General features: G+C 39.1%; 1 protein-coding gene and 1 pseudogene across 2 annotated transcripts in view; one reads left to right on the plus strand and one right to left on the minus strand.

Moving 5' to 3' along the window:
- The window catches only part of EPRS1 (glutamyl-prolyl-tRNA synthetase 1), a 68,513-nt gene extending 51,741 nt beyond the window's left edge, over positions 1 to 16,772 (minus strand). The window contains exons 1-8 of the mRNA XM_079913924.1: positions 16,608 to 16,772; positions 12,799 to 12,883; positions 9,766 to 9,865; positions 8,742 to 8,898; positions 7,313 to 7,452; positions 5,939 to 6,033; positions 2,272 to 2,398; positions 1,381 to 1,573 (exon numbers count right to left, since the gene is read on the minus strand). Of these exons, the coding sequence (XP_079770050.1) occupies positions 1,381 to 1,573; positions 2,272 to 2,398; positions 5,939 to 6,033; positions 7,313 to 7,452; positions 8,742 to 8,898; positions 9,766 to 9,865; positions 12,799 to 12,883; positions 16,608 to 16,653 (943 nt within the window). The 5' untranslated portion in view covers positions 16,654 to 16,772. The remainder of the gene's footprint in view (positions 1 to 1,380; positions 1,574 to 2,271; positions 2,399 to 5,938; positions 6,034 to 7,312; positions 7,453 to 8,741; positions 8,899 to 9,765; positions 9,866 to 12,798; positions 12,884 to 16,607) is intronic.
- A 6,006-nt stretch (positions 16,773 to 22,778) lies between these two features.
- LOC307175602 (serpin B4-like) lies at positions 22,779 to 23,800 on the plus strand (annotated as a pseudogene). Its single transcript has one exon. The product of its transcript is annotated as a serpin B4-like (transcript).
- The last annotated feature ends 1,914 nt before the right edge of the window (positions 23,801 to 25,714 follow it).

Raw genomic sequence — 25,714 nt, forward strand, 5'->3', positions numbered from 1 at the left:
TCCATAGGAGTAAGAAAGAACTGTTAAACAATGATTCTCTGTGGAATCTACTGAAGATACGATGGACACTTTACCTGTTCTCAAAGAATCAGGTTAGGTCTAAAAGTCCAGTTGTTAACTATCTCTGAAAATGTACAGAAACATTTAAAAGGGGGTAAAAAAAAACAAAAAGAAAAGACAGACTTCCATAACACTTTGAATTTACTACACTTCCCAAATGTGACACTCAAGATTTAAGTATAGGGCTTCCCTGGTGGAGAAGTGGTTAAGAATCTGCCTGCCAATGCAGGAGACACGGGTTTGATCCCTGGTCCAGGAAGATCCCACATGCCACGGAGCAACTCAGCCTATGTGACACAGCTACTGAGCCTGCACTCTAGAGCTCACGAGCCACAACTACTGAAGCTGCGTGCCTAGAGCCCCTGCTCCGCAACAAGAGAAACCACCACAATGAGAAGCACGTGAACCACAACGAAGAGTAGCCCCCACTCGCCACAACTAGAGAAATCCCGTGTGCAGCAATGAAGACCCAACACAGCCAAAAATAATTAATTTAAAAAATATATATGTATACTAAAAAAAGACTGGATAATAAGATTAAAAAAACTTAAAAAAAAAAACATTTAAGTATAGTAGTGTGGAAGTTCCGGAACATAATTACAGAATAAAAATTGCCAGATTCAGAAGCTCAGAACAAGTAATAACAAAGATATACTTTTTTGTTAAGTGATATTTCAGACATAGGGTAGCATCAAGCTTACATATTATATTCACATTTACTCACACGCTGACAGGAAGATGTGGGTATGGCTAACATTATCATCAAACATTCTAATTAGAAAGGCTAAGTATTTAAATTGAGAGAACTACAAAAAGCTGCAGAAGGAATTACATGGAGTGAATGCAGTGCAAAAGACTACAGGTAGGGGCTTCCCTGGTGGCACAGTGGTTGAGAGTCCGCCTGCCGATGCAGGGGTCACGGGTTCGTGCCCCGGTCTGGGAAGATCCCACATGCTGCGGAGCGGCTGGGCCCGTGAGCCATGGCCGCTCAGCCTGCGTGTCCAGAGCCTGTGCTCCGCAACGGGAGAGGCCACAACAGTGAGAGGCCCGCATACCGCAAAAAAATAAAAAAAAAATAAAAAATAAAAAAAAAAAAGACTACAGGTAACAAGTGAGATGCTGAGGGCACACACATGCTAACAAAGTAATAACAACGTAGAGATGATAGAGAAAGAGAAAAGGTTTCTAAGAGATGAATTAACATATGAAACATATTTCCAAACATGTTTCAAACCATCATCTTTCACAGAAATCATTTTCTACTGAAGCAGAATACAAGAAGAATATCGATTAAAATATAAAACACTAAATGTGCCTTACAGTTTTTTCTCTGTTTGGATTCTATCCTCTGCTCACGTTCTGCTTTCATCTGCTCAGCAGGAGTATCATCCACATAAGCCTTCCCTTCCTGAATTAGCTTCTCTGCATATTTCATTATAGTTTCAAAATGATCCGAGGTGTAAGTAAATTGATCTGGTTTGATATGCAACATTGCAACATCTTCCAAGATAACCTGCAGTAAGAATCCGAAATAACCATCAGTTTATCTTTCGCATTTTCTTGTGTATTTTCAATCCTTGACACTGCATTTGGGCAAATGTAATAATACACCATCAGTCTTACAGAGCCTGGAAATGGCTGTGGAAGCTGTATGATATTAGATCAGAAAAGAAAAAAAAAACAAACAAACAAAAGAGAGAGATATTCATTATACTAGCCTCCAAATTTTCAGCTGAGAAAGCTGATCTCATGGTGCTTTCCATTTATTCTGGAAAAGCTGATTATTATTGGTCATGCTGACAATTATTTGCCCTCTCTTTGAATATATTACAGTGCTTCTAAACAGATGATATAAGAGGCTAGGAAACCTTCACATTTTCCAATACCTACTTAGTGTTCGTTTCATTCATAAAATTATATGACAAAAAGGAAACCTGCCTCTAGTGACCAATTCATTTAAGAAAGTGATACTTGCAGGAAAATGTAACACTTAAGTAAATTCTACAACAGCTTGAGGAGGAAAAAAATAAACTGACGTTTTTTGGTATGGGAGCTCAACAATTCTTGGCTTAGGTCTCAGGCAAAGAATATAGAGATGAGCAAAAGAAGCAGCTATGAGAACAAACTTAAATTTTCATACCATGAAGGTACCAGGTCACCCTCTAATTTTAATCAACTTTACTGACAAAGGGTCATCACTACACCAATTACCTTCTCAAAATCTTCCTTTTCTTTTTCAGGATTTGTGTCATCAAATCTCATGATCAGTTTCCCTTTAAAGTTAACCTGGTAGTGCTGGTTCAGAAGAGCAGCTTTCGCATGCCCAATGTGTAAGTAACTAAAACAAAAACATTTTACAAAGAAACTCATTAACATGTTTTAACTAAATACTTAAACTTAACCTTTTCGAGGAGATGAGAACTAAACAGAAATCCTTCTAGTTGGTATTCCAAGTCTTATTTTATTTGCTAACAAGAAGTACTGTAATAGAAAATCTGCCCCTGAGGAAGAAAAAAAGACTACAACATTTATAAAATAATCATAAGAAACAATTTCATATGTAAACTCTCACAAAGGAATAAGTTATTTACAAACATTACAACCTTAAGGCTAATCTCTATTTTCCTTTTTTTTTTTTTTTTTTTAACTGAGGAATGAAAGGTAATTTAGTTAGAGGAAAACTGCTTCCAAAACTGTTTGCAATGCTACACAATAGCGGATCTTTACTAAGACCAGATGCTACTGAAAACTGGCAGCCCATCCATTGCAAACAAGACAGAAGCACCTCTGAGGATGCCACTGTGACTGTGACAAATAAAAGAGCACATGAGAATTAGAAAGCCACAAGAAAGCACTTTACTTCTCTAGGCTTTAGTTTTCTCAGAAGCCAAAATGAAAAGATTTTAACTAAATGATCTTGAAGGTCTCATCCAGTACCAATATTCCACAGATCACAACCTATGAAAACACTATTCTGTTCTATGGGCAGCTGACCATTACATAGAATAAAATAAATCAGAGGCACTGTTAATATTATTACATATCAACATCCTCCTCTATCAATGAAGTGGGTAAAAAGCAATATCCTGAACCACTATTGTTGAAAATACACTTTTCATCAATAACAGCAGCCACAGTTGCACTGCTCTACGGTCACCTGGTTTCATGCACACCTCTGATCTCAGTTGATATCAAGAGCTCCGGGAGGGAAAAGTACAATGATATGGCTTTATATCATTTCTAAAATCAGTCTATTTCTTTAGATAGTCACACAGCATTCTAGGTCAATGATTCAATTTTAAAGAGTTTATATGCATAGGTGAATGCAGACAAGTACAATGCAATACATTTAGGGTTATTCAAAACTTTCTGCATAAAATAAAGCACCATAAGTAGCATCCCAGATGAGATCCTGGAAGAGAAAAAGGACATTAGGGAAGAACTAATGAAATCCAAAAAAGTATGGAGTTTAGGTATATCAATATTGGTTCATTAATTGTGACAAAGGTACCATAGTAATGTTAGTTAACATTAGGGAAAACTGGGTACAGGTACAAGGTAACTTTTGGGGTTTCTTTTTTTTCCTGCAATATTCCTATAAATCTAAAACTACTCTAAAATTTAAGGTTTATTAAAAGTAAAACAAAGGACTGTGAGTTCTGAAAACGAAACAGAAATACTTTGTGCACTTTTCACTGAAAGTGTTACACCCAATAACATGTTAAGAAGAGAAAAAAGAAGACTAATAATCACTGACTACCTACTAATTGACAGTTAATGTGCTTTACATACAGGAATTACCCTTAAGAGGTGTGATGAAATCAAACTATTACACTTAAAGATACTATCTCTGAATCTAAAATAATGTGTGCAATTCTAACAATTCTAAACCTCAGAAAAGCTAACAGGACTATAAAATATTCACAAGATAAGTAAAATAACTGGCTCAAGAGACAACTACATCAGGAGAGCTAAAGAAAAATATGTTCCATGCTGCATTAGTTAGTACTGATGCTATATTGGGCTTTTCCCACACAAAACAGACATAGGCACATAATTTTCAGTCATATGGATTCTAGAGCCAGACAGCGTAGGTTTGGATTTGGCAAGTTGCTAAAACGTTGTATGAATCAGTTTCTGAAACCATTTGGAAAACGAGATAATAACAGTGCCTTCTTCACAGGGCTGACAGGATTAAACAAGTTACTACACGTAAAGTGCTTGGTAAGTACCTGCACATAACAGGTGCTATCTATGTGTTAGCTATGAATACGAATAAAAGGCAAAATTCAAGCCTTCTGGCCTTCATGAAAGACACAGGAAAAAAAAATGATTAAAAAACCAATTATAGAAGACTTGTTTTGCAGTATAAGGAGATATGATCAAAATTATGTATGTTTTTAAACCTGAACACTGACTTATATTCCAAATTCCAAAGCTGTATTCAACTGTTGGACTGAAATGACATAACTCACAACAAATAAACATATTTTATACAGTAAATAATAAATATGAGGAGCTCACTAATCCAAGAAGTGACAGTGACAGAAAATATAAAAAGATTCAAAAGGGACAAATGTTCAAATGGCATAGCTATAAACAGCCATGGCTAAAAAACTAGCTTTTATCAAACCATTAAAGTCACTACCCAACAGAACAACCATGACCTCTCACACCAAGAACACAAGAGCAGAATATTGGGTGGTAGGGACCCAGGATATCTGAGGGAATTAAACTATGTAAAATAAGTATTATTTATGACTGACTCCACTTAGCTATCAATCAATCATTTAATGATTCAGTCTGTGTATTTCCCAGAACCGTTATTTCCCCTTCATCTCCTTCTACCTGTCCTTTATTTCACCACCTAAATCGGCAAACTTAGAAAAGCAGAGAGAAAATGTGGAATTCTAAAACTGGCTTGCTGTTAATGGCACTTATAAAATAGCTTGTGAAGAACTATATTAAGAACGGCTAAAATAAAATTGTTTCCTTATCTGCCACTTCCTACTGTCTACATACTCCATTTATCACAGATGGGTAAGAATTTGGCTATAGAATACAAAATCTGAAATTAAACAAAGTTTGGGGGAAAAAAAACATCTCATGTGTAAAATATGACACAATACTTTCCCAATGGCTAAGTTCCTGAGGCTAACTGCTTTAACAAAAGGCATTTTATTATATTAGCATCACTGGAAGGGTTCTTTTACAAAGTTCGTCCAGTATGAGTCACAGAGACTGACATGTGCAAAGGCAGAGACTGCCCTCAGCCTTGGGGAATGCTGGGCAAGGACCCAGGCAGACCCATGCCGGTGGCTCCAGCCAGAGCAGTCCTTTTCCCTAACAAGCTAGTCATATATTATTATTTTCTATGGCTGCCAAGAGTGAAAAGGGTTTTGAAACCTACTAATAGTGGAAACAAATGAATAGGAATGGGCTTTTCAGGACTCCACTTACTTTATCTGGGAAAAAAAATAACTTAAAATACGTCTACCATAACTTCTTCTGCTAACTGAAAGGATTGCTCAGGGTACAAATACAAACCCTTATTAAAAGATACCCCCAAAATCTCAAAATGTAAATAAAACTTAAGCCTTTCTATTAATGGATGTTTTTCTATTTACAATTAAAATTCTGCCTGGAATAAAATTAAAATGTTATTTTTCCTATTGCTTTAATAAGCAAAAACTACAAACTTTTTATAAATTAACTATCAATAATTTTAAAACTATTAAGATGTTTAGAATTTTAACTCCCACAATTAAAATCTTACTTATTTCCTTCTGTATATCAACCTATTGATTTTTAAAGTATTTGATAACTGTCTTAAAGCTTTTCCACTAAATGTATCCAATTATAAGTTATATTTTCTTACCCACTAGCCTCTGGAGGAAATCTGACAGTAACCTTTCCCATCTCAGCACCTGGAAGCTCAACAAATTTCCCAACATCTTGCTTTTTCTCAGGTACCTGAAAAGCAGAACAACAACAACAACAAAAATAGTTACATGGTTAAATGCTTAAAAAATAAATTCATTCAACAAATACTTACTCAGTACCCACTATGCACCAAGCATGGTTATGAGAAAAAACTGGCTAGAATACTGTCCCTGCACTTGAAGATTCAAAATCAGCTGAAGTTAACCAACAGCATTTAGGATCATCAGGAAAATGCTTAAAAGGAGGCAAGAACCAAGCTGCACCTTGAAAAATAAATGCAAATGTATCAGATGGAGAGTATACCAGGGCAGTCATTCTAAGAAAAGGAATAACAGCACAGGTAAGACTCAAAGTCAGGGAAAAGCAGTGCAATGTTAGGAATGCATGTTGAGTGGGTAGGCAAGACGCTGACAGTCGATTAAGTCCAAAACATGAAGGCCTTTATAAGGTTGACTTTTATGTTTCTGGCAATGGGGAATCCTCAGGGGTATGGAATTACTTATCTGTATTTTCTAAAACTATACCCAGTACAGTGCAAAGTCTCAACGAGAAAAAAGAAGAGACCAAAAAAAAAAAGGAAGTTCAGTGATGAGATTATGGTCTTAAAACAAACTGGGGGTAATGAGGTCTCAATAAAAATCAACAGCAGTGGAGAGAGAAAACAAATCTATAGATACAAGAAATAATAATGGAACTTGTTGACCAGTTAGAGGTGAAAGTGGTGAATACTTTCTCAGAACAACTGAGGTGACTGTGGTGTCTTTACCCAAGCAGACAACAGTTTTCAAATTGTACTGCATCGGAGTAAAATTTGTAATATGTAAATATGTAAACATATTCTCTGTAATATGTAAACAGATCAAAGTAGAGCGACGCTAACTGGGGGGAAGGCCTTTTTCTACGGTATTCAGTGTCACATCTTCCTACAGAATCAACAAAAAGGCTCTACAGAACCCCAGGACTCAAAGGTCACAATGGTTCAAAACCCAGAGAATAGAAAATCTGGGAGGAAGAAAAGATGGTATAGTTATAAAATAATTTTAGTTACTTGGACTTTGGATTTCCTAAGGGACGCACACTAGATGATCATAATCATCTAGAAATATAATTATGAAGATTAAGGCTTAACGTAGGCAAGCAGTTAAAGGCAAGCCAAGACTCAACAATGACAAATTCTTCCAAGAAGATCCTTTTTAATTGATTAGGGAAAAAAAAAAAAAACAACCAAACTATGAACATAATTTTCTTTTCAGATCTAAGATCTCAGGCAGACAAGATGTGAGCATTAAAAAAAATTTTAAAGGCTTACCACTTTAGCTTTGCTTGTTGAAACATTCCACTTGGTACCTACTGACTGGAAGGCCTGCTGGGCTTCAAGAAAACCAAACCAGCGTTTTACATGAACTGGAGCTTTGTTCTGTTCCAACTGTTCCTGCCATGCAGCATTTCCTATTAGCAAACATAATTTTAAAACCATTCAACATATCTGCAAATTCAAAAGCAAAGTTCCAGTCGTGGTTAATTTAAGTAAATGAGATGGCTTAAAGCTGTGCTTCTATAATGCAATTTTAAAAATCTGGGTACACATGGAAGTGATTTCTAATACTTCAACATATTTTAAGAATTCACAAAAATTAATTTAAAGTATTTTTTCATTTCAGTTCACTAGAGTGAATGCTAAATCCTGCCCTCACCGCTGCCACACACCCACTACAAGGCCAATGCTACATTTCATAATTGAGGAAAAGCTTTAAGTGGATCCACTAGAGAACAAAATAAAAATCAAGATCAAGAAGTAGCTCTTTTCTTCAGTTGTAATATCAAAAATGGTACTGAAGGAAAGTTTACGTAATTCTTTAGCATCACAAAGCTACTTCCATAAGATATTATCTTCCTTTCATGAACATTAACTCAAAAATCAAAAGACCAAAATGTCATAAACCTACAGATGAAAAGTTCTAGCTAGGAAAGTCCTTCATTTTACATTGGTTATTATTATAACAATTTAATTTAATTTGGAGAAAAGGTTAAGCCACAAAAAAAAGTACAGAGAGGGAGTTCTCTGGTGGCCCAGTGGTTAGGACTCCATGTTTTCACGGCCGAGGGCGCAGGTTCAGTATCCCTGGTCAGGGAACTAAGATCCTGCAAGCCGCGGGGCGTGGCCCAAAAAAAAGGTACAGAGTATATTAAAGAAAATTTAAAAACGCTCACATAACCCAGATTTAAAGAATGATAAAACATTTTGGCATATTTGCTGCAGGGTTTTTTTGTTTTTTAAATAAACTAACAAAATTCAAGCTCCCTTTGTGTCTCTCATCAATCCCATATTCTGACTACTCATAGAAGATGGAAAAAGTGACCTCCCAGACAAACAACTCCAGCTCACCCCGCCCCCCACACACATACTGAACAACCAGAAACAACAGTAACTGGAGTTAAGTAATGGCTGAGACAGGAAAGGTGCTGACATAAATGGGATGAGGAACAAGGCCAGCTCCAAAGGCAAGTGAGGAGCTGCAGTGGCAAGATGGGGCCAACCTCCAGGGACAGCAGAGGATGGGGAATTCCTGTAACCGGAGAGGAATAAAATAGCCAGGGAGGTCGTTCCTTTGTGAGAAAGTCCTAAGTGACTGCCATGAGGTAGATAGATGCTCATGTACGTAGAAATATATGTACTTCTTATCCAGCAAAATATTAAATAATTAAAATAGAAATTCTTCAAGAAGAATTACTGATACCTTTTAGGGTGGCCCAAACACATAAATCTGCTAAGCTCAAGGAGTTTCCAACTAAGTATGTTCTCAGAGATAGGCAGTGACTGAGTTCGTTGATTGCAGAAGTAAACAAATCACATGAAGACAATTTTGTAGCACTAAACTCCAACCAGTGATCAATCTGCGAAAAGAAATGCATCCCAGGGTTTAGAGTTAAACAAACAAGCAAACAAACAACCTCAGTTAGAACCATGCCTGTCTCATCTCAATTACAGAATTTACCATTACGTGGATTTAACTGTAATTGCCTGGGATCTAAACTGGCACTTAAACACATATGGTTATTTTTCTCTGTTTTCTTTTTTTTTTTTTTTTTTTTGCAGGGGCGTGAAGAGGCACTTCAGGGAAGAAAAAGGAAAATATGAGAACTGGAAGCAGGAAGGAATAACGAGCCTGACCGAATGCAACAGACAGCACCCAGCCAAACAGATTCATCCACTTGCGGAATTTAAAAGTAAATACTTGGAAACTATTCTTTGTATTCTGAATTTTGTAAGATTTAGGAAAGTTAGAGCTGAATACAAACAGGGAAAAAAAAGGCATCTACCGTGCCGTATTGAAAGTTAATCTACTACTGCTATAGCTAATAAGGTATATACTTAAAAAGGAAAATGTGTGTGACCCTGGGCCCTTGTAACTTTTCAAGAACTGCTGCCTCATCTGCCAGGTAAGAAAGCTGCATAAGAGCATAAGATGACCTTTGCAGTCACATCCAGCTATGAAATTCTAGGAATCCAGGAAGAGGAAGACAGCACTAAATGACCCAACAGCTGGTATGGGTTTGAAAGTGCAAACTTAGGAGCTAAGACTTTTTTTCTGAAAATAAAAACAGATGAGAATTCCTTAACTTGGTCTCTGATTAACACTCTGTTAATATCCTTAAATAGAGTAATAGTCCATAAGCCAACAATAAAATGAAGTTCGCAAAAGAGCCAAAGCCTAAATCAAAACAAAATAAAACACACCCAAGGAAACGTTCATTCCTTACCTCAGTATGTTCCAACAGGTTAGAGCCATATAGCCCAGCTGTAGTTGCAATTCTAGCCAAGTAGCGAAGTATGGAATTTATATCCGTGAATACCACATTTCTAGAATATATAAGTATGAGATAAAATATTACTGTGGCTCTAGCAAATCAGTCAGTCATGAGACTTATGAAAAATGTAAAAATAGAAATCTTATAAAAGATACAAATATATGCCATGTATTTTCTAGTATAGTAAAAAAATAGATCTAATTTGTTCTTTACTCTGTTCTATCAAATTCTAATTTGTTTTGAGATGTTCAGCTAAATCCAATAATTCACTTCAGAGTAGACTATCTACATGATGTTTTATCTTTCTAAAACTATTGGTTTCTACATGTCTATTCAGTGGTGAAAATAGGAAAATTGGGATATCGAGAATAAAGTGATTTAAAATAAATCAAGGCAATGAAGCCAAGGATATACCATCATAAAGAAGCTGGTTTTATCAACTTGCAGGTAAACATGGTAGATCAAACCTCATCAAAACTGATCCTATAAGGAAAAAGAGACTAAGGAGAAGAGACAATAGCAGTAAAATTTCAGAAGCTAGAAAGCAGATGGAGTTAATAGGCCTGAAAAAACTGAATCTTAACTGGACAGTGGACAAAGCTGAAAACCAAGCCAATTTAAATTTTAGAATCCTCTAAAGACTTATGAATCAATGAAACCAGGTATCCTTGGAAGTGAGAGTGAATTGGGACTAAAATAAGGAGGCTTGGTTGAAAGTCTACTTAAAAATCAGTCAGAAACACAGATAGCTCCAAACCCTATGCTGCAGAGCTTGGCTACTCCCCTTACCCAATCCTGGCAAAAACCGGAGCCTTATTCTCTAAAGACTAAAACAGAGGGTCTCTCAAATGGGGGAAATCTGGCACAGGTGCAAGTTGGGCTATAGAGGTAACAAAGAGAATAAAAGAATACACGTATACTGGATGCTGAGATCCTCAGTTTTCTTCCCACCCTCAGCTCCCAAAATATTCTGGCACCAGCTCTCCTTCACCTTCCGAACAGGAGACTGAAAGTCATCTCTGGATAGATAATCTGATCCACCCAGGAAGAAAAGAACCAAGGATGCTAACACCAGAAGTTCCTTCAAATGAGCAGCTCAGTCAGATCGCCCCAGAGTAAAGCTCAGAACTGACAGGCTCACCTTGGAGTTCAGAACTTGTAAATAGCTTTACTCTCCCAGTCAACATCTAAGAAAACCATAAGAAGTTACCAAATATCTGAAGAAAGCCTTTAACTTAAAAGGTAGCAACCAAAACAAACACACAGATGTAAACTGAACAAATCAAGGAATAGAAAACTTTAAAAGTAAGTGAATAAATTTCCTCTGAGCAATTAAAAAATATAGTGCAGGGCTTCCCTAGTGGCAGAGTGGTTGAGAGTCCGCCTGCCAATGCAGGGGACACGGGTTCGTGCCCCTGTCCGGGAAGATCCCACATGCCGCAGAGCGGCTGGGCCCGTGAGCCATGGCCGCTGAGCCTGTGCGTCCGGAGTCTGTACTCCGCAAAGGGAGAGGCCACAACAGTGAGAGGCCCGCGTACCGCAAAAAAAAAAAAAAACAAAACAAAACACAGTGCAATCGTAAAATAAGAACAGGATACTATATCTAGATAATAAATAACAGAAAGCTCAGATACAAAAAAGGTAACAGCAAAAACAAAAACTCAATAGAAAAACAGAATTAAAAAAGTTGAAGAACTCTCCAGAAAGTGAGGAAAAATGAAAAAAAAAGGAGAGTGAAGGTGACACTTTAAGAAAATAAGAGGACAAATCCCAGCACCCACATAAAGAACAGAAAATGGAAAGTGATCACAGAAAATATTTTCTTATTCCCCAAAAGAGGATTTCTAAGTTTCCACATTAAAGGGAGCAATCAAGCACCCAGAAGAACAGATGAAAAATAGATCCAGACTAAAGCATATTATTGTGAAATTTCTAAATACTGAATCCTAAGGGAAGATGTCCGCAAACTTCCTGAAGTCACACGGAAAAGATAGGAATCAGAAAGGCTTCAGAAGAGAACAAAGCAAACAACAGTAATTCCACGGAAAAGTAAAAATTGTACATGAAGAGCAATCATACATACGTTGTATACGTTGCATACGTTGCCCTTCCCCAATACAAGTCTTTCTGTCAGTTTATTATAGACCATTTAAACCATTTCAGAATTCTGCATCCTGCTTGAGAATACCCTTGAAACCCTCTTTCAATGTGGTCCAAATCCCACCATCTGGCAAAATATTCTTAAAAGGACCTGAAACCATGTTGTGTTTATTCCTTAGTTTCGTTAAACAAGATAATGTTTCCCTTCCCAGTTCTTTTAAATTCTTTTCAGTGGGTTCCAAAAGAAAGAGATAAGTCCGAGGGCACACAATCTTCCCTATATCCTGGGATGCAAATAATCCATCTTAATCAAGAACATACAGTATATGCTCATTACAGAAAATTTTGAAGACACAGAGAAGCAAAAAGAAAAAAACAACCCCACAATTCCAAAACTCATAAAGAAATAATATTAAAAGTGCTGTATACTTCTCATTTTTTTCTTTGTAGATATGTAATTTTACATTTATGTCTTGCTTTTTTACTAACATTAGATTATGAACATATCCACCATTAAAAATTCTTCATAAGCCTTTTTTTCACAGATGCCTAATATTCTATGCTGTGGACTTACCAAATTTATTTCCTATTATTACTGATTTTAAAAACTTCCAATTTTCCACCAGAATACATTACAACAGAATTAAAAACCCATATATATAAATCCTTCTGTACATCTCTAGTTTCTTTCTGACAGATTAGATATATGATCAGATAGTGTGCTGACAGATATGTCTCTGGATATAGTTCTTTTAGAATGAGGAAGAAAGTGTATTTCTTTTTAGGGACCGTTTACCAGTTAGCAAGTGAAACAAGCATAACATTTAATCCTAAATATTTTAAAAATGCTGTTCAGTACTGAAAACCAGATATAAAAGCACTTACTCAGATACATGAAGAATATTCTCTTTCCCTTCTTCAACAGAAATGCTGACGTTGTCTTTCACATGTTCTACTGCCAACAAAGCTCCTAAAAATGAGATGAAAAGATTTCTCTTTATAAACAATGTGGTATTTAAAACCTGAATCATAAAGCAATGAGAATGAGTCAACAAACCAGTATTAAGACCTGCAAGGAGTAAACATTTTTCCCTAGAGTCTGTAGACGCAAAGTATGGCCTTCTGGTCTTGGAGAAGTAACAAACCAGAAACCATTCCCTGGCATAATCCAACTGCTTTTGAATATACTCAGTGTCCAGTTAGGGACACTGAAATTAATCTTTCCCTCTCTCGGGAGAAAAGAAGAAATTAGAATAGTTCCTTGTATAAAAGCTATTGTTGATAGTATTAGAGTGATTACTATGTGGTGGGGACTGTGCTAAATGCCTTACATTCATTATCATTTTTAATCTCTGTAGTAACCTTAAGAGGTAGGCACCTGTTTTATAGAAGAGAAAACTGAGGCTTGAAGGGGTTAAATAACTAGCCCAAAGTCCTTGATTAATATGTGGCAGTCAGGATTTGAACGCAGGTCTACGGCAGTCCAGAACTCATATTCTAAAACAGTGATACGTGCCTCTCAACACATCATAAAGTTTACTAAATATTCATTAATCCGTTGTCCTTAATTTATCTAAGATGGACGACTGGTAACCAGATACTGGTTTCTAAATACCACGCTCCACTGGAGACAGGGCTGTGGTAGGGAAGGTACAAGATAAACCTGGAAAATTTCACTGTGCTAGAAAGCAAGAAGTACTCAAAGAATGATAAGAGATACGCCAAAAGGACACAGAGGTCAGCCTGGAGGGGCTCCCACTGGCAAATAGAGCCAATTTAACCACTAAAGTAAATAATCTAAGTTTTAGAATACCGACACCAAAGAATCCTATACAGCAAATTTTGAAACTGAATTCCTATTACAGGCAACAAGATAGATGAATCTCAAAGAACTATCCTATGTACAAAAGAATAGTTTCATATGACTCAATGTATAGAAGTTCTAGGAAAAGCAGAAAAAAATAGTGACAGAAAGCAGATCAGTGACTATCAAGGGCCAGGGATGGGGGAAGGGGACTGACTGCAAAGGGGCGTGAGGGAACTTTCTGAAGTGAGGGAAGTATTTTATTTCATTATTTTGGTGGTTACACACTGTACACATCTGTCAATCAATTTACAACTTAAAACTGGCAAACTTTATTATATGCAACTTGTAACTCAATAAAACTAATTTTAAAAATAAAAATTTTTAACTTTAAAAACAGAAAATGAAAAATAATTCGGAGTATAACCTATTAAGTATATTTTGCTATGAATTTTTTTAAAACGAGAAAAAGATCTTCTCACAAAAAAATGCCAACTAATACATGTGGAAAGAACGGCAGAATGGAAGGTCACCATCCGGCATCATCTTAATCATAATCAAGTTGGGCAGGAAGCACCAACGGATGCTGAATCCAGTGGGTAAAGGTTTGATGGGGGAGTGAAATGTTTACATGGTACCAGAGCATCTCCACACAAAATGCCTGTTAACTGCAAAACGGAAAACTCTGCAGTGGGGAAAGCTGTCAGACACCATCTTAAGTACTCAAGATTAGATCATCAGTAATGGGAAAAATTCAGGTACCAATTATTGGGCTGCAATGAAGAACAACGAATTGTTTCTATGCTATTTCTGCCAAAGATCTGTAGCCTGAAACTAGTCATGAGGGACCATGAAACACCTGATCAGGGGACATTCTTTAAGTAAGCGGCCTGTAATCTCCAGAGAGGTTAAACCTATGAACGACTAAAAAAACCATCCCAGATTGAAAGAAACTGGGGAGACGTGATGAGTAGGTGCAAGGTATGATCCTAGATTTTGATCCTTGCACTACGAAGATGGATGAATTGTATCAATGTGTATTTCCTGATTTTAATGGTCCTGTGAAGTCATATAGTTTTCTTACTTAATTGAGATGTATACTGGAGTATTCTGGGGTGTTGAAGCATCATTACCTGCAGTATGCTCTCCAAAGGCACTGGAGAAAAAATGTTCTTTGTTCTATTCTTATACCTTTTTAAGTGTGAACTTATTTTAACATTAAAAAAAATGGTGCATGCATGTAAAATAAGGGAAATTCTCACAATGCAATCTGTTTTTCTGAATGTTTCATCTAATTATATTGATTATTTAAAAACAGAATGTATTTGAATTAAACAATTGGGAACAATTAAATCAAAAACAAAAAAAAGGAGGGAGAGAAGCAAATAGAAACATATATTCTATAATTGGACTATAGTTCATAATGACAACAGATGTCTTTAAGACCCACTTCCAGTATACTGGCAGATGTGATTCTCAGTATTCACTAAGGAAACAGATCTATCATATTCAGGGTGATTTTCTAAATTACATCAGTAAAAACGACAGCTATTTATTGAGTATCTACAGTGTGTCAGGAACTTGACCTGCAGTCTCATCTGATTCTGGCAAGCAACTGTATGTGGGAGATATTATTCCATGTTTCTCAAACAAGGAAACAGTGGGAGATGCCAAAAAAGGAATTGCCAAGGTTCCACAACTAGTGAGTGGCAGTCAGGATGGACCTGGTCTCCAAGAAGCAAGTGTCGTTGCCCTTAACCATGAGGTCACACTGTTTAGTGCTTTCCAACTGCAGAATCAAACCCAGTTCTTTCAGAGTTCAGTGATTTGTGTGAGGTTAGCCCATAATTACTTGAACCAATATGCTAAAAGATCATTTTTTAAAGTATTTTAAATTGCTATTAAATTGTGTTTTTTGTTCCAACAGACACTAAACACCCTGTCATGAGAATGTACTGAGTAATCATCAGCCCTATGTGGGCAACTGTATCTAAAAGTCTAGGCCTCTCAAACATTAGAAACGTACTTGCATGCATATGTTAAGAAATGCATTAGCAAATATGAGCTCAATAAACTGATTATTTTGTGTAATTTCTGAAAGCAATGGAAAAAAACAGCAGAAAGTCTAAGCTATCTATCCATAGTAACCTTGGCCACGTTGAAAATGCAATTCCAAATCGAATTTAAGATGTATCAGGAAGATGACAAGTCCGACCTTTTCTCTGACGTTTACTACCTCCATCGGATGTGTAGTAAACCAACCCCATCAGTCCGCAGTGTACTTGGGTGTTCCGGCAATCACCCTTCAACCTTTAATTAATATAAATGCAACCTCGGTTAAAATTTTAAATGCTTCTACGACCATCTTCCTCGTTCCCTTTGAACCCAATGAAACGTAAAGAAGAGTTAAGTCAAGGGGGTTGAAGATCTTTTCTGAGGACGAAGGAAGGGAGGTAAAGATAAGTGGATTTAGGGGAAAACGCTAAAAGAGGGGGAGCGAAGTAATGGGATTTCAAGTTTTAAAAATGTTATTTCTACGTCCGGTGCTCGGTCTCCAGTAGACATCATTTCTAAAAGGGAGAGGAGAGTAAGCTGGGAGTCATCCCTCCGGGAGAGAAGGTCCGAAGCTGAGCCTCGGGTGGCCCTGCCCCGGCTCACACAGCGCCTACCTCCACGCCCCAGGAAAACGTCTTCAGCAGCAAATCCACCTGCCAGGGACATAGGGCGAGGGGCGCGGAGCCTACCCCGTGTACGCTTCGGGGGTGAGAGGCAGGCCTAACCTCCCAGACCGTGACCGTCACTGCGCCAAGACTGGGCGCGGCGACTTTCCCCTCCCCGCACCCTCCCGGGCTGATGCAACCCACACAGGTTGGCGGCCCCGGGCCCTTACCCAGCGGAGGGTCTCCCGAATTCACAGTCAGACAGAGCGTCGCCATCTGCTCTGCTCCGCCGGTCTATCAGTGCGCCTGCCCTGCCACCCGAAAACACCGCCGACTCGCCCAAGGCGAGAAGGTGCAACGTGTGCGCACGCCTGACGCTGCGGAAGCCTTCGCCCCTCCCCCGCGCCGCAGCCAGCGTCTTGGCGCACAGCACAGTGCGTCATCACCGCCCGCCGCAGCCGTCTGGCAGCTGCTCCGGGGACCTTCGACCGTGCCCCGGGCATCTAGGGTCACGAGGGCCAACGTGCAGTTTCAAGCCGCTGAAGGGGGAGAGACGCTGAAACTCACGACATTTTTCGACAGTTCGTAAAGCGAGAAAAGTAAGTGGTAAGACGGTTTCTGCAGTGTGATGGGCGTTCACCGGAAGCCCAAAACAAAACGCACAAACGGGTGGTATACTTGAGGCAGGAGATAGATGGGCGCCCCGCCCCCAGGGTGATTAATTGGAGTTCGTTCCCTGTGGACAGAAACCCCGAAATACCAATAGCAGGGCAGTCAAGAGAGGAGGCTGGGCCCTGCGCAGGTAAAAGATAAGAGACCACCTATTTCTCTTTCTCGAAGTCGAGGAGACCTTCCCGACTAGAGAGCTCCTTGGAGGTCAAAAGGGGAGTGATGCCAAGCTACCCACAGGCCTCTTCGCTGGAATCCATCTTGGCTGAGAGATGCGTGTGCACATGGGAGGAACGTGAGATAAACCAAACATGGACTCAGAACCAGGAGAATCAAAATGATTGGCCAAAGGGAACCCGGAAGAAATGCTCCTCATTAGTGATTTAAACTACGCCAAGGGCACGACTCTCTCAGAGTCCTCCCGTGTGTCTATCTACATATACTGTACTCTTTTCCTCCTAATAAATACTTTACTTGTTTCACTACTTTCTGTCTTTGTGGGAATTCTTTTCCGCAAAGCCGAACGGCCAGGGTTTTGTCACTGACCACCGGTCTAATTGCTAGGATTTGGCGCTCTGTGACCCAACCTCAATCTCTGGCTGGAAACCGAAACCCTGCTTCAAGCCACTGCAGGCCGAGGCCACCAGAGATCATACTGTTGGGGGGCACTGTATGTAAACACAAAAAAAGTCCTGGAAGCATGTAGACCAACAGCCATGTTTACACTGGGGATGGGGGAGGTTTTTCTCATGTTTCCTCAGTTCTTTCAAAAGAAGAATGTATTTTCAAAAGTGATTTTCCTACTTGAATAATAAAGGGTTTATTTATAAAAGGCAGTGCTAAAAGCCATTGCCCCAGTTTGTCTTGGCTTTGTTTGCCTGGGCTGTGCAAGCGTGCCTTTTAGAGGGTTGTCTGTCCTCCTCTTAAACCTTGTGACGTGTGTGCCGGCGAGTGTTCTGCAAGCATACTCCAGGGGCCGGTATTACAGCTTAAGGGACCAAGGACTGATTACAGAAATACCTCAATTTCCCAAAGACATCTCTATTATCGCTAGGAAGTGAGTGTTGCTTAAATTAAATATGAACCTTGAGTGCTTAATACAGCTATAGAGGCATTATCCGTGCCTGTCCTAACCCACTATCAGAGGTGGCTCCGTCTTATGTATGGCCATCCTCCAGAGTAGGTAAGGTACCTGCATCAGAACAGGACCAGTCCCCTTACCCCTACCTTCCTATTAGAATCTGTAGGGCTGGGATCCATAATCTCATTTTATCAAGTCCCCCAGGTGATCCTACGTACACGGCACCTTTCCACCTCTTTGTTGAAATTGATTTCCCTTCTGCACACTCTGCTAGCTCTCCACATTCTTGTTTGCTGAAACCTTATCTTACAGACATCCTTGGATTCCCCACAATGCCTGGCACATACTATGGGTCCTTCCTACTCTATCATAATTGGTACAGGGAAAAGGACAGAAAGCCATTGATTGCTGGGGCAGTGGGGAGTGATACAAAATTGACTTTGAGGACTTCCCTGGTGGCACAGTGGTTAAGAATCCTCCTGCCAATGCAAGGGACACGGGTTAGAGCTCTGGCCCAGGAATATCCCACGTGCTGCAGAGCAACTAAGCCCATGCGCCACAACTACTGAGCCTGAGTTCTAGAGCCTGCAAGCCACAACTACTCAGCCCACATGCCACAACTACTAAAGCCTGCACGCCTAGAGCCCATGCTCTGCAACAAGAGAAGCCACGACAATGAGAAGCCTGCACACCGCAACAAAGAGTAGCCCCCGCTCACTGCAACTAGAGAAAGCCTGGGTGGAGCAACGAAGACCTAACACAGCCAAAAATTAATTAATTAATTAATTAATTTTTTAAACATTGACTTTGAAAAATATAATTAAGAATTATGAAACAATGAAAATAAATTTGCAGGACTTCGCTGGCGGCGCAGTAGTTAAGAACCCGCCTGCCAATGCAGGGGACACGGGTTCAAGCCCTGGTCCAGGAAGATCCCACATGCCGTGGAGCAACTAAGCCTGTGCACCAAAACTACTGAGCCTGCACTCTAGAGCATGTGAGCCACAACTACTGAGCCCGTGTGCCACAACTACTGAAGCCCGCGCGCCTAGAGCCCAAGCTCTGTAACAAGACAAGCAAACACAATGAGAAACCCATGCACCACAATGAAGAGTAGACCCTGCTCGCTGTAGCTAAAGAAAGCCCGTGCTCAGCAATGAAGACCCAACACAGCCAAAAATAAAAATAAATAAATTTTTTAAAATAAATAAATTTGCATCTTTTATCTTACAAAATTTAGGTATTCTTGCAACTATGTGTTAATTCTTATCTTAGAACAAAGAATAAATTAGATATTGAATGTTTCTTTTTATTGTTTGAGTTTTGCTGAGCAAAGGGAATGAGGCAAGAGTTTTGGGCCAGGAACCTAAGAGCTGTCCTTTTGGAAAGCACTGACCACAAGTGCCTAGAAAGGGTTTAAGAACAAAACTTTACATTTTTGCCTATTAGTGACTCATTACCAAACTAGAATCGTTTATGATTCATCCCATTTTAGGGCAAATGCAGAAATGTGGGCCTCCTCTTTTTTTTTTTTTTTTTTTGCGGTATGCGAGCCTCTCACTGCTGTGGCCTCTCCCGTTGCGGAGCACAGGCTCCGGACGTGCAGGCTCTAGACGCGCAGTCTCAGTGGCCATGGCTCATGGGCCCAGCTGCTCCGCGGCATGTGAGATCTTCCCGGACCGGGACACGAACCCGTGTCCCCTGCATCGGCAGGCAGACTCTCAACCACTGCACCACCAGGGAAGCCCTGGGCCTGCTCTTTGACCAGCTAGTTTGAGGGATATCAGGAAAACAGGTCTATGAGAGACTTGCAAAATGGAAAGCAGTCACCTGGGATCTTACCAAGTTTAAATCATACTTATTTACTTATATTGCCTTATCTTGTTCTGAGGAGTAAATCCTTCAATTCCTCACTTAGAAACGTGATAAAACAAATCATTTTAATTGTGGAAAGCAGACAATAAGAATGTAAAAGGAAGGTGACATCAAGAGAGAAGCTAGAACACTAAATAGATGGCATGAAACTCTATTCACCTTCTTGGGATGAGCTAAAAAATTGGAATAAAAGCCAAGAGGAAAAATATTTACTATATGTTGAGGAAAGCACAACTGTGCTAATACAGAGACCAGAATTAAATTAAATACAGAGACATTCTCAAGGTTTCTTATAGAGAGGGCACCATAAAAGGTTTCAACACATACTACAGTAATTTTGATACATTGTTCTTTCAACAACATTTTTTAAGTTAACATTTTAACTATGTGCCAGGCAGTGTTCTTTGTGCTAGGAATATGTAGTGAACAAAAATAAGGTCTCTAAATTCGTGGAGCTTACATTATAGTGGGATGAGGCAAAAAATAAACCAGCTAATTTCATAAAATAATAAGTTTAATAAAGCAACAAAAGGATATGATAGGATTAAAAGGGATGAAATCAGAGAAGGGGAACTTCAGATACAGTTGTCAAAGAAGGCCTCTTTGAGCAGGCATGTACACTGAGCCCAGTCCAATAAGAAGGATACAAGTATTCAAAGATCTGATGTTTCATCACTGGAGGGAAAGTTGACTTATTTCTTAAAGAAAGATTTGTAGATCCTGCTTTGGAGAATCTTTCAGATGCAAATCTCTGATATAAACCAACCCACTATTGTCACTGAACCTGAGCCCTCCAATGCCAAGAGCTATGTATTATTCATCTTTGGGTCTCCAACATTATTCATTGTGCTTGACTTATAGAAGGGTCTCAATAAGTGTTGAGTTGAATGAATGAGTGGATAAATGCATGTAAAGCAATCTATAATATACTATGCTTACTCAATAACCCACCTAATAACACACGTGAAGACTTAAAAACTAAAGACATGAGTTAAATGTCAAGTGCACATATGGATTTGTAAGAACTGGAAGAGGAATAATTTAGTTCCTTATCTAACAGGATTCTTGATGCTTTAATTATAAATGGGTTCCTTACAATTAAATTTATGTAACTATTATTGGTCCCCTTATTTTAATATGTGATTTATTTTCAATAGAAAAATAGAAATTCAAAGTAACTTTTTCTGTTTATCTCTTGCTATTAACAAATCACCACAAAATTTAGTGGCTTAAAGCAACACCACCATTTTATTAGATCTCATATTTTTGTGGGTTAGGAATTTGGACCGTCCTTGGCTAAGTAACCAATAGAAGCCCCAAGTAACATCGAGTGGGGTCTTTTGGTGCTATTTAACTGGAGGTTAGGGTGGTTGAAATTGCAAAAAACTTTACTCACCTGGTGCTTAGGATAGGAAGTCTGGAAGCTTAGGCTCAGATGGACCGTGCTTACCCTCCACATTTTCTCAGGTACTTTCCCTGTGATACAACAAGCAGTGTAGTAAGACATTATAAGTTGTGGCTGGCTGCCCCAAGAGTGGAGGTTCCAAAAGACCAAGATGAAGACTGCAAGACTTCTCCTGATCTATCTTTGGGAGTCACACAGCATCACTTCTGCGGCACTAGATTGGTGACCAATGAGTCACAGGACCCACCTGGATACAAAATAGGGTACTATACAAAGGCATGAATACCAGGAGGTGTGTTTCACTGGGGACTGTAGTGGGGTGAATTGTGTCCCCTGGAAAAGATATGTCCAAGTCCTAGCCCCCAGTACCCCTAAATGTTAACTATTTGAAAATAGAGTCTTTGCATAAGAAATAAAGTTAAGAATCTTGCAATGACATCATCCTAGACAGGGGAAAGAGATTTGACACGCAGTGGGGAAAAGAGATGTGAAGACAGAGGCGGACATTGGAGTGATGCAGCCACAAGCTAAGGAATGCCAAGGATGACTGCAAACTACCAGAAAGGAGGAGAGAGGTATGGAATGGTCTCCCTCTGAGCCTTTAAAGGAGCCAACCCTGCCAACACCTTGATTTCTGACTTCTGACCTCCAGAACTGTGAGTGAATAAATTTCTGTTGCTTTAAGCCACCAAGTTTGTGGTCATTTGTGACAGCCGCTCTGGAAAACTAATAGATGGGCAATCTTTGGAGACTGGCTACTACAAAGTTTAAACATTCTTCAGCGTCTTACTGTATACAGTAAATCATGTTTATCATAGTGTCATTGATAACAGTTCTCTACTCTTGGCTGTGCCTCTTTCTTATAGAAGGTAGTGCAGTGAACTGTAATTATAAATGTTGTCATGATATGTGCCATATTTAGCAGACACTAAAAAAGAAAATGGTGTTTGTGGATAACTTATTTTTCTTCATAACTGCTGAGGAAAGCGCTATGAAAAAGTTTATGTGTACTGTGAAGACAGTGAATATTCACTTAGTGACTATGTATTGTTTTTAAGTTTAAAAGGTATATTTTATTTTACAATATTTATAGGCAAAAATTCTGCAGTTCAGTAATTCGTGGAAAAGAAAAGCTTGAGGTGAAGAAAATATAGATCAAAAAATTAAAAGCATAATAGGTCTTTAGTTTGAAAATACTAGCACATGACTCAGTGAAGCAAACACCCAATTTGCATTTCATCTGTTTCATAAGTTCATAAAGTCAAGAGAGGACAATATTTTCTTTTCCCATCAGCATCTTATCGGCCTTAGGCCTGCTCTGTGTAGAAGCCTGAGAAAACACTGCATTCAAAATTAAGGTCCTTTACTTTAATGAACACAAAATTAAGAACTACAATAGATCATGCTGAAAAGTCAGGAAATGTGCATCCCCAATTTCGAAAGCTTCTGAATTAAAGAAACCGCTGATATATATTGAACTGAACATCACCAACAGACTCTAAGGAGAAATGATGTATAGATTTCTTTAGGAGTACTTGAATAATGTTAGGAAATTTTACCTAGTCAGTGTGGAATATGCTGGTTTTGTAAATGCTGTAGAAGAAAGTAAAAAGATTAATTCCTGGGTGGAAAGCCAAACGAATGAAAAAAAATCAAGGATCCATTTCCCAAGGGCTCTCTCAGCAGCTCTGCCATCCTGGCTCTGGTGGACACAGTCTATTACAAAGGGCAGTGGGACCAGGACCTTGATAAAGAAAATACTGAAGAAGGAGGCTCTTGGCTGAACAAGGATGTGAGCAAATCCATGCAGATGATGAAACAAAGCAAGACCCTTCACTTCACCTTCCTGAAGGATGTGCAAGCCAAGATCCCGGAAATACCATACAAAGCAAGCATGATTTTGCTGATCCAAGCATGACTCTGCTGCTGTCAAATGAAGTAAATGGTCTGCAGGAGCTTGAGGGTAAACTCACCACTGAGAAATGAAGAGCCTGAGCAAGCTCACAGAACATGAGCAAGAGTGATGTGGATTTGTACTCACCTCAGTTCAAAATGGAAGAGAGCTAGGACCTCAAGGCCATGCTGGGAGCCATGGAGATGGTGGACACCTTCAGTGAGTAGGACACCGGCTTCTCAGGCACCATGGTGTCTAAAATCCTGCAGAAGTTCTATGTGGAGGTGACTGAGCAGAGCATGGAGGCTGCAGCTGCCACTGGTGTGGAAACTGTTCTAGCATCATTACCAATTTATGAACATTTCTATTGTGATTACCCTTTCTCTTTATCAAGCACAGTAAAACCAACGGCATCATCTTCTTTGGCAGAGCTGCTTTCCCTCAGAGGCTATTAGCCTGTCACTGCTTTTGGGAAAAGATCACAGAGTTGTTCCAGTAAATTGATTGCTAGAAATAATAGGTTCTCTTTGATTCATTTTCCTTTCCAATATCATAGTCATCACTAAGAATTTAATAGTTGAAATAGAATGTCAGGCAATCTCTCTCCACACAAGAGAAACCCTCTTTTTGTCCCATTAAAATTCCCTTTGGGGCTTCCCTGGTGGTGCAGTGGTTGAGAGTCCGCCTGCCGATGCAGGGCACACGGGTTCGTGCCCCGGTCCAGGAAGATCCCACATGCCGCGGAGTGGCTGGGCCCGTGAGCCATGGCCGCTGAGCCTGCGCATCTGGAGCCTGTGCTCCGCGGCGGGAGAGGCCACAACAGTGAGAGGCCCATGTACCGCAAAAAAAAAAAAAAAAAAAAAAATTCCCTTTGGACAAATTGTTCAACATTAAGATAAGGTAAGGGGATATTTCAATACTGTTATCGTGTAAATTTGAAATATTGTTCTGTATGTGACCTGTTTTAAATGAACCAAACCAAATTACACCTGCTCTCCAAACTTGTTAACTTGGACACCTACATTTCTTTTCATTTAGGTTATATCTGGGGCCCTTAAATGCCTATTTTTTATTTTATAAAGTAAATTATCAGTGAAACAATGACTGACTCAAATCAAAACAAAAAAGAGAAAATACTAGCACAACTTATACCTTTTATTATCATTGCATTGTTAACATCTTATATTTATCACTGTTTCAGACATCATTTTACAGTGTAATTGCCTATTTTGTCTTCTGTATTATAAGCTTCCTGCAGACTGTACCCTCATTTCACACCTTTTATCTGTTCGCACATTCCCTTTGCCTGAAATAATTTTCACCCAGGTTTTCATGACCAACTTCTTATTCAAATCTGAGATCTGAATATACCTTCACCTTCTTCTGATGTCTTTAGCTTTTTTTTTTTTTTTTTGCTAATCTTGGATTTTCTTATCTATCATCTTTCAAACATCATCTTTACAGATTGTCTTTTAAACATATATACAAACACAAAAAGCCTTGTAAAGTTGGTCCCATAACCTGTTCAGCCCCATATTCTCTATTGATGTTATATCTCAGTCAGTAAATTAGACAAAATGTTCTACTTGAAATCAGGGTAGTCTTAAATCATCTTTTGCTAGATACTTCTGTTTATTTGCTGAGAACTCCTTGGATCTCTTTTCAAGTTTCTTTTCATACTGATTGGTCATGCTGACCATTATATGGTCTTCTACCATATAATGCACTAGGGATAAAGAGGATCCTGGTATCATTTATTCAACAGATGAATAACCAAATAATCTGGTTTTGAACACCTTCAGTGATGAGGAACTTAATACTGCCCAAGACAGCTCCCTCTGTTTCTAAACACCTACTACTATTAGATGCACCTAAACCTGCTTTTTTGTACCTCTATCCACTCTCCTCTGAGGCTTACAGGCTTAGAATCCTCCACATGACAATCTCTCATATATTGAAGGCTGTCATTATGTCTCCCATTCCTTTGCTCTCCAGGATAGATGTCTCCTTCAAGTGATAGTTTTAAACTATCCCGGCTGTCCTCCTCCAAACATACTCCTGCTACTCAGTATGCCTTTTAAAGTGGGATACTCAGGGCTTCCCTGGTGCCGCAGTGGTTAAGAATCCGCCTGCCAATGCAGGGGACACAGGTTCGAGCTCTGGTCTGGGAAGATTCCACATGCCGCCGAGCAACTAAGCCCGTGCACCACAGCTACTGAGCCTGCGCTCTAGAGCCCGTGCTCCACAACCACAACAAGAGAAGCCACAGCAATGAGAAGCCCGTGCACCGCAATGAAGAGTGGCCCCTGCTCGCCGCAACTAGAGAAAGCCCACGTGCAGCAACGAAGACACAATGCAGCCAAAAATAAATAAATAAAATAAATAAATTTATTAAAACAAAGATAAAATAAAA

This window comes from Stenella coeruleoalba (assembly GCF_951394435.1).
Source record: "Stenella coeruleoalba genome assembly, chromosome: 1".
NCBI lineage: Eukaryota > Metazoa > Chordata > Mammalia > Artiodactyla > Delphinidae > Stenella > Stenella coeruleoalba.